Raw genomic sequence first — 10,211 nt, forward strand, 5'->3', positions numbered from 1 at the left:
GGTCAAAACATTAGAAGAAAAAGTATAGTCCAATAAGGATGTGCCTTTTAGGTTTACAAATTACATTTTTACATATTTTCTGATTACCCTCTTATGTATCATAAGAGTTCTTTATATAGTAAAGATAGTAGTTCTTTGCCAAGTACATTGCTTATATTATACCCAATGTGACAGTTAGCTTTCAAACCAATTTATAATTTGTAAATAAAAAATATACAATATGGGGGGCTGGAGAGATAGCATGGAGCAAGACATTTGCCTTGCATGCAGAAGGTCAGTGGTTCAAATCCCAGCATCTCATATGGTCCCCTGAGCCTGCCAGGAGCGATTTCTGAGCATAGAGCCAGGAGTAACCGCTGAACACTGCCGGGTGTGACCCCCCCAAAAATATATATATATACATATATACAATATGAAAAAGAAACATTGTAAATAAGTAAGATTAACCATGCATTTATGATTTTCAAAGAAACTGATGGAAATAGAGATCACTCACTTGTTTGTATATATTTGAAATTTTTCTTATATATTTTTAAACATACCAATTTATCAATATCAAAGCTTAAATTTATCTAAAATATTTATTAGATATTTTGAAGAGTAAATTTGTGTTGCTTTATGTATTTAGAGTCCCAGCTACACTCAAACTGAAAATCTATTCCATAAAATTCCTTGCATTAATCTCATATGCTTATGTGTTTCTTTGAAGTGCTCGAAGCTCTTAACATGGAAAAAATGATGTCAACCATTTCCTGCTGGATGGAAAGTTCAAGACAATATACAGCATCAGACTGGGGTAGTACTGAGGAAATTCACATTTTAATCATTGAAGGTTTCCTTCTCTTTAATTATAAGTAAGAGCCTAAATCTAATAATGAATGAATGAGTGAGTAAAAGAATGGAGAAAACCACTAACTAAATATGCTCTTCTTTTAGGCCCCTTAACAGAATATGGAATAGAAGCTATTTCCTGACCATTCCATATGAAGAATGTAAGAGGAGGAGGAGGTATGTTTTGAAATCAACTTTTTGGATTGTAGTTCAGAAAGCAAAATATAAGAAAATAAGGAAAGCATCAGTATTAAATAGATTATGGTCATTTTTTTAAACAAGGGAGACTTTAATTCTCTCTCACAAGGATCAGAATCTTTTACAATCCGTGGAGTAACACAAATTATATCCCTAAGACCTGATATAAACTGTTTGACATTTTTCTCCCTAAATCCAGATGAACCATGTTGCTTACGATTTTTAAATAGTGGTTCTGTATTCTGGCAATAACTAAATTACCATCTAGTTTAAAGCTTAATTTAATATGTCAATGTTTCCATCATGGTTTACGTTGATAAATTGTTATTGCTTTTTGTTTTATTTGGTTTGGTTTGGGTTGTTTCTGTTTGTTTGTTTGTTTCTGTGGGGTCAGATATTGACCCCACACATGCAAAGCATTTATTCTACCAGTCAGCTGCATCTCTCTTTAATTTTTTTTTGCAGGTTTTTTGTTTTGGGGGGACATACCCAGTGGTGTTCAGGGCTCTCAGGTCACAGAATCACTCTGGCAGTGCTTAGGGGACCATATGTGGTGCTGGGAATCAAACTTGGGTCAGCTACATGCAAGGCAAATATACTTACTGTATAATCAGTCCAACCCCATGTTCTTAATTGGTTTACTAATTATGAATTATGGTCTGTGAATATAATATAACTAAGTTTTTGTGTTTGGGAGTTTTGGGTTTTTTGTTTGTTTGTTTTGGTTTTTGGGCCACAATAGGGGTGCTTAAAGCTTCCTCCTGCTTTACAATCAGGGATAACTCCTGTTGGTCTTGAAAGAACCATATGGGGTGCAAGAGAAGATCAGACTAGGGTCAGGTCTTAGAAACTCAGGTTTTATTTATTTATTTTTTTTTCTTCTTTCTGGTTTTTATTATAACACCATGATTTACCAAGTTGTTCATAATACAGTCATTTTAGACATTAAACATTCAAACACCAGTCCCACCATCAGTGATGTTTCCTTCATCAGTGTTCCCAATCTCCACCCACCACCATAACCTGCCTCCTTGCAGGCACACACAAATTTACTTCATATTGTTTATTGCAACACAAAGACATGGAATTATCAGACCTTAGATCAACAAAGGCTAATTTGAAATGATGGTTTTACTATTGTCTGTATGATGTTCTAAGGATTTGCTGAGCTGTGGTTTATGCTAGTTGAGACCTTTGTGTTATGGCCTCCATTTCTGAAAAAGGCATAGAGAACAACTCTTACAGGGATCCATAGAAATTTGAACATCAACAGGAATATATTATGAATCAGTAATTTATTTTCTTTTTTTTTTTTTTTTTTATTTTTATTTGTCCCTCAAATCCCCAGTTGTATTACATACTATTTCTTAGCAGCACACAATATAATCCAAAGAGATTAGACTTATGTAACTCCTTAAACATTGAGGGCAAAGTACATTTATCTTGTTCCATGCACATGCTTACTAGTTTAAGTTAACCTCAAAAGTTTTAGTGGGTTGTTTTTCTTAAGGATTGGAGTCAAGGGAAAGTAGTAATAAATGGTGTTAGAGTGGCATTTGTTTGCATAGGCCCACCAAAATATAAGAGACATGGAAAGAAAAATTATGGTCTAAATACAAGGAGACCCTACCCCTGAAGTTTCCTGGCACAGGACTGACTCTAGGCTCCAGGCAAACTAGTTTGTCCAATTCAAGTCATCGTCTGTAGTGGCAATACACCTTCATTCCTCACATAGTCTCTGTTGTTGGTATCATGCTTCTGTATTAAAGGTCCTGGAGTCTGCATATCCCATATTGCAGTCAGGATGGTGCAGAGCATCCTCTCGTTTCATCTCACACTTAAGGGGCACTAGAGAGAACCATGTCCTGTAGAGCAGGTCATTGTTGTTGTCAAGTCTTCTCAGTGTAATCGGAAGTCTCTTTTTAGGAGGTCGATGTCAGACCCTTGGTAGTGTCTTTCCTGGTAGAGGACTGCTTCCAGCTGTTGCTATAAAAGACCTTGGATGTTTCGTAGATAGCTTGCCTGGTTCTGGCGTGAATGGAGGATGCCCATTCCTCTGAGGCCTGTGCCAGGTCATTCTATCAATGTTCAGGGTGTAAGGTACATTGTACTGAGATTTATTAGATAAGAACTTATCTGTAGGTATAGTGTTTTCCTATTTTAATGTGTCTATGCAAAGAAGGATCAATGCCATGAAGCGTTATTGGTGCATCTGGAGGCCATAGGAACAAGACCAGCAATTTCCATGACATAGTTCAATCATAGGCATCAAACTGAGGGACAGTTCCACCAACAATCCTTATTGAACAGCTTACAAAGAAAAGACAAGATGAAAGTGGATAGAAACATCATGGTAGAAGAATATAGAGAGAGTTACACCATTAAAGAAAATATACATGAAATATTCAAAAGATATATGTGTTTAATTTATGTCCTTCTAAATAGTTCTGGGATTGTTAGATCCACTGTATGTCTTTGGTCTGAGATTAAAACTGTGTATTATAGAACTTAAGAGGGGTAAATCGGGGGTAGTGATGGTTGGGAGGAGTATACGTTCGCGCGGGGGCGCTAGCCCCCGCGCGATTTGCATCATGTAGACTAGTATGAAATTGCCAGTGACAGCATGAGTATAACTGACAAACTATCTGCCACCCCACAGATCAAACACCACCCCCCAAGCCAATCTCACGAGCTCAAGCGCAACCCCAGGCCAATCTCCGCAGCTGGCCTGGGGGTGGGGAAAACCCAGGGTGCCCCATCAGGTCCTCCCAGAAACCCACCTGGAGATCCGGAGGAAAGGGGGAGAGGGGGGTCGGGTGACCCAAGTCCGGGCCCCCCTACCCTAGGCCGGGCCAAGAGGCCCCTGGCACATACGGAGGTCTGCCAGGAGCCAGCCCGTGCCGGCTGAAAATCCTGCCCCAGGAAGGGAGGAAAAAGAAAGAAACTCAGGTTTTAGAACTAAGTTCATCTTGTCATTCTATAGTGAGTAGGGCACTTGCCTTGCACACAGTCAACCCTGGTTTGATGATCCTTGGTACCCCTACTGGTCCCACAAACTCTGCCAAGAGTGATCCCTGAGCACTGCCAAGTGTAGCCCTGAAACAAAACAAAAATCAAAAAACAAAATGTGGATGTAATCTAAATTCTTTCTAGATTTAAGTCTGAAAGATTGTCCCATATTTCTCACCTTTATTATTTTACTTTACTAATGTGTGTTTCTGTCGACATAAATTTTCCTCTGTGTTTTGATAGTACAAGAATTTATGAGCCTCCAGACATCCCAGGATACTTTGATGGCCATGTGTGGCCTATGTATCTGAAGCACAAACAGGAGATGGAGCACCTTCCCTTGGAAATTGGTGAGTTCCTTTTCTCTCTGAGATGAAATTCCTTTACTTTTGGTTTTTTAGGGGGCACTCCCAGCAAAGAACAGAGCTTGTTCCTGGCTCTGTAGTTAGGAATCACCCCTGGAGGGCTGGGGGAACAATATGGGGTGCCAGGGATCAAATCTTGGTTAGACGTGTACAAGGAAAGCACCCTACCAGCTGTACTATCACTCTAGCCCAGGAAAGCCTTTACTTTTGCCTCAGAGTAGGGATTTTCAACCACTGGTCCACTGATCAGTGCTAGTCTACAGATGTAAAATGGTTGAAAACTAGGGCTGGAGACAAATAGCACTTGATTTGCATGTGACTGATCCAGGTTTGATCCCTGTGGTTCCCTACCCATGCTTGGTCAGAATTTATCCCTGAGCACAGAGCTAGAAGTAAGCCCTGAGCACCTTGAGATATACCGCCCCCCCCCCAAATTTTTTTTAAGTAAAGCTTGAAAACTACTGCTTTAAACTACACAAATTAGAGGACTTTAGGAAGCATTTAATAATTAAATAGTAAAAAGACTTTGCCTTCTTTTAAGTGAAATGAAATGGTTTTATTTAAAAGAATTTACTTATAGAAATGTGATGATGAGAAATATATGTATTCAAGAGAGAACATAGGATTCTCTAGAATAGAAAAAATAGGGAAAGTTTTTGGAAGAAGATTAGATAAAATTTTTTCAAACTATCTATGTCTAGAGGTCTCTGTATACATAAAATACTAATCTGGCACCAGAGAGATAGTAAAGCAAATGCATTACTTACCTTGCACTCAGTCAACTGGGATTCAATCCCCAGAACCCCATATGGAGCCCTGAGCACCACTAGGAATGATCGCTAAGCACAGTAAAGGAGTAAACTCTGAACACAACTGAGTGTGACCCAAAAAAAGTCAAACAAGCAAGCAAAAAAATTAACTTGGACATCATTACAGGAAAAATCTGACTCTTGATGGTCCTTTAATATGTTTATCAGGACCTTTAAATCTTCTCCTATAGCTTCTCCTTTTATGAAGGGTCTACTCCTCTGGGTGGAAGGGTACTCAGTTAATGCCTTTAGGTGATACCTCAATTTCTCTACTTCCAAAGAGCTCTAGTTTTTCATCTCAAAAAGACCTCGTGGCTTTGGACTGATTCAAGGCCTGGGCAGTTTTCCCTTATTTTTATTGCTTCCCTAAAGCTTCAAGGACTTTAAGCCTGAACATTCTGGGCCCCTCTCCTACATGGTTTTGTTTCTTTCTCCCTCTCTTTCCTTTTATGGCTGCTGTCTTTTTTTTTTTTTAGTTAAACACCGTGTTTACAAGGTCGTTCATATTACAGTTTTTTTTTTACAGATAAAGTTGTTCATGATTGAGTTACAGTCATACAGTATACAATAACCTTTACCAGTGTACATTTCCCACCACCAATGTTCACAGAAACTAGTATACATTCTTCTCACAAAACTCAACACAAATGTTAATGATCTCATCTGAAATGGAGATAGGAAATGAACAACTTTCTAGAAATGACACAGATGGCCAACAGGCATATGAAAATGTACTCATCATCACTCATGATTAGCTAAATGTCAATCAAAACAACATTGACTCCACATCCTACTGCGCCACCATCTGAACAATAGCCCATCTTCACAGCTTCATGACTAATATTGGAAAAAATGCAAACCAAGCAGCTGAAACTCTACGTTACACCTAAATTTGGACTGAAAACTCCTAGTCCTTACCCTGCCAAAGTCCCAGAGCCATACCCACACCCCTAAAATTGGGGTTACACCTAAATTTAGGCAGAAAACCTAGTCCTTACCCTGCCAAAGTCCCAGAGCCACACCCACACCCCATAACCACCATCAGGCAAACCTTATAAAATGGCTCAACTGTACTGCTTTATGACTACTCTCTGCAGATGCCAAGTTGACTAGATTGCCAGTTACACTGGTTTTCTGGCAGAAAACTCTGGGGTCTTCTCATAGTAGAGACAGACAGCTTCCTCTTGCCCCCACTCATGTATTGCTAGGAGCCCCCGCAACCACATCCACATCCCACAGTTACCTCTTTGTAAACAAGGGCCCAGATTCATAACTGGATTGATCATGGAAGAGATGCAAGCCAAACTACTGAAATTCATAGCACAACAAATCTTCAAGCTGAAAACTCTGGGTCTCCCTCAAGAGAGGGACAGGCTGAGAATCATCCCAATTCTAGAGGTCCTGAGTGACACCTCCAAATTCTGCAATACTGACAGCCCAGTATAAGCACACCAATTAGATGGGAAAGTTGCATATAAATAAGCTAAGCTCAGTAATCAAATATTAACATAGGTAGAACTAGCAATAAACAGCTCAGTAAATACTCAGGCAATGACTTTTAATGCCCTCTCCCCCATTGTGAGATATAACACCTGGTGGTGCTTAAGAGTTATTCCTGGCTCTGTGCTCAGAAATCGCTTCTGGCAGGCTCAGGGGCCCATATGGAATGCTGGAATTTGAACCACTGTTCGTCCTGGATCAGCTGCATGCAAGGCAAATGCCCAACTGCTGGGCTATCACTCTGGCCCCTGAAATATTTTTTAATAGTTCCATTAGCCATTTTGTTGTATGGGCACTATAAAATAAATTACTTTCTTTGTCTGCTAAGGGGGCAGACTCAGGAGGTACGTGGGAAACTGGGGACAGTGGTGACGGGAAAGTCATACTGGTATCAGGATTGGTGCTAAAACATTGAATGAGCAAAATAACTGGGACTGGACATTACTACAGTGAGTAGGACATTTACACATGGCCAACTCAGGTTCAATCCTCGGCATCCTATACAGTCCTTTTAGCACCGCCAGGAGTAATTCCTGTGTGCAGAGCCAGGAATAACTCCTGAGACTAGACAACAACAAAAACTGTATTACAAATAACTTCGTAAACCAAAGTATTTAAGTAAAGTTAAAAAGATACATTGAGATATTATCTCATGCCACTAAGAATGGCACATATTAGAAAGTCTGGAAACAGCTAGTGTTGTTGGATTGTAGTGAGAAGGCGCCCTCATCCACAGTTGGTAGGAATGTCATCTGGTTCTACCTCTATGAAAAGCAATATGGAGATTTCAAAAAAAATAGATATATAATTTCCATGAAATCCAGCAATACCAGTTCTTGGCATCTATACCCAAAACACAAAAAACATTAATTTGAAAGAATATGTGCACACCTTGTTTTTCACAGCAATTATTACAGTAGCCAAGATATGAAAACTCAAATGCCTTACGATAGAAGAATGAATCAAGAAGTTCTGGTATAACATAATTGCAGAAAGTGCATCTCACTTCTTTTTTCACACTATTCATAATAGCCAGAGTATGTAAACAACTCAAAAATTCAAGTACCTAAGAACAGATGAGTAGATAAAAAAAAAACCACAGTGGAATACCATGCAATCATTAGGAAAAATAGTCATGGATTTTGCTTCTACATACATGGATAGATATGGCGAGAATAGATATGGTGCTTGAAATAGAGTCAAAGGAAGACGAACAGAGAGAATGATTGCATTCATTTGTGGAATATTTTTTTAAAGTATGGTAATAATACCCAAAGACAATAGAAAGGAGGCCCAAGAAGACAGGTCAACAGTAGGAAGCTTGCCCCTAGGAAATGAGTGAGTACAGTTAGGAAAGAGAAGGAACCACTATTACAGTGAGAATTAGAAAAGACTGCAAAAGAGCCGAAAACTGAAAGGAAATAGTGATATGTGTATTATACTCCTTCAGTTACAATATTTCAAAGGCTAAAAGGAAAAGGCGAGAAGAAAAATGTCTACCATAGAAGCAAGCTGAGGGTACAGTGGGGAAACTGGGGACATAGGTGGTGGGAAATGTCCACTGATGAAGTGATGTTTTGGAGCATTGTATGACTGAAACTCTTGAATAACTTTGTAACTGTATCTCATAGTGACTAAAAAAATAACTAAGGAAAAATAAGTTGTTATCCAGTAGTGAGTACTGCATGTGCCTTGCATGCAACCAATCCAGGTTTGAATCCCAGCATTCCATATGCAAGGAACTTCCAACACTAGTGTGTCACCTTCCCTTCCTCCCTCAAGTCCTTAATACCCCTCTTTAACCTCCCCCATCCACATAATATCAGTTTTGTGGATTAGTTCTCCCATTATGTTACCTTTTGTCCTTTGTTGCTACCTTATTATGTATATTCAATCCCATATATGAGAGAGATCATCTTCTCTTTCTCATTAACCTCACCCAGTATATCCTCTACTTCCATCCATGTCATGACAAATTGCATGATTTCACTCTTTGAGCTGCATAGTATTCTGTTTTGTATATATACCACATTTTTTTCTTCCTTTTGGGGCCACACTCAGCATTGTTCAGCAGTTACTCTGAACTCTGAACTCAGGAATCACTCCTGGCTTGCTTTGGGAACCATATGGAATTGAACCCAGGTTGGCCATTTACTGGACAAAACCCTACCACTGTTCTGTAGCTCTGGCCCCAGGAGCCATCATTAACAGTATTATATGTCACTGTACCTCAATAATAATAATAACAATAATAAAAAACAACTATTTATAATAAATATTTTCATAGATTATCCATTATTCTTTAATGAGCATTAATTTCTCTCAAGTTATTTCCCTAGGTCTTTTAGTTAAATATTAATATTCTTGGGGCAGAATAGATTGTATTGGATGTAAGGCACTTTTCTTACATGTGGAAATTGAATTCCTTGATTTGGCCACCAATTCAAGCTGAGTCCAAGAACCACATAAGGTGTCTGAGCATTACTGGGGATAATTTCTGAGCATAGAACCAGGAATAAGCACTGAGCATTGCTGGGTGTGGCCCAACTCTTGCCCCCTTTATAAAATAAATAAGCCTCTTAATATTTTCGTGTGATGGCAGGTACCAGAGTAAAGGACCTAGTAAAAAGTCTGTATACATTTCAACTTGTTGTATTTTCCCCTTCTTAGTTTATCTAGATGGAACAAAATCTGAAGAGGACCTCTTTTCACAAGTTTATGAAGATCTGACACAAGAACTCTCAAAGCAAAATTGTTCAGTGCTCCTATCAAAGTGACGGTAAAAGAGTAGCCATAAAACTAGTTTGTTACATAGCCAAGAATGGCATATAAGAGGGCTAATGTAGGATGAATTGTTTCCATTTATTAGTTGCTTTAAAAATAATTTCAAATCAGAGGTTCTGATGGCTCCAGACATTAATTATTTTGTTTTATGGTTAAGGGTGAAAATATCGACCATTTGTTACATCTCTTAAATATATTCATGTTATTTTCTTTAAAATTTTTAGTAGATACCTACTATTTTATTAAAACAAATTAATTTTGGGAACAAGTAAAATTTAAGTGCTGATTATCTGATGTATCTAATATATCCCTTCCCTTCTTTATACCTCTTAACAATAGATTGTTATTTATGTTTGGAGAATATTTCAAAAATAAACAAAATTTAAATATAATTTATTGTATGATTCTTTAAAGTTTTTATATTAGATAATATATTTTGCAAGTAAAGGAAATTCTTCAAAATCTGGCCCAAGCAGAAAGTATGCACAAGGCTGTCAGGGACTTCCAACTAAACAGGATAAAGGAGCTTAAGTGAGTCCACATGTCTCTGCCTCTGTTCCTTATTTTGCTTTGGGTTTATTGTGAAATGCTCTCCCCACAACAGACAAGATATCTGCTGACAATACCTTCCTCCCCGGCCCAAGGGTGTTCTGATAATTAAGAGTCCATAGGTCACCTTTTTCTGTACTCTCCTCGAACTATCAAGTCTTTAGCT

General features: G+C 38.4%; 1 protein-coding gene across 1 annotated transcript in view; it reads left to right on the forward strand.

Moving 5' to 3' along the window:
• Positions 1-9,782, forward strand: part of NMRK1 (nicotinamide riboside kinase 1) — a 30,462-nt gene extending 20,680 nt beyond the window's left edge. The window contains exons 5-8 of the mRNA XM_049770813.1: positions 710-854; positions 937-1,008; positions 4,282-4,388; positions 9,383-9,782. Coding sequence (XP_049626770.1) covers positions 710-854; positions 937-1,008; positions 4,282-4,388; positions 9,383-9,489 — 431 coding nt within the window. The 3' untranslated portion in view covers positions 9,490-9,782. The remainder of the gene's footprint in view (positions 1-709; positions 855-936; positions 1,009-4,281; positions 4,389-9,382) is intronic.
• Positions 9,783-10,211: the final 429 nt, after the last annotated feature.

The sequence above is a fragment of the Suncus etruscus genome, chromosome 3 (genome assembly GCF_024139225.1).
Source record: "Suncus etruscus isolate mSunEtr1 chromosome 3, mSunEtr1.pri.cur, whole genome shotgun sequence".
NCBI lineage: Eukaryota > Metazoa > Chordata > Mammalia > Eulipotyphla > Soricidae > Suncus > Suncus etruscus.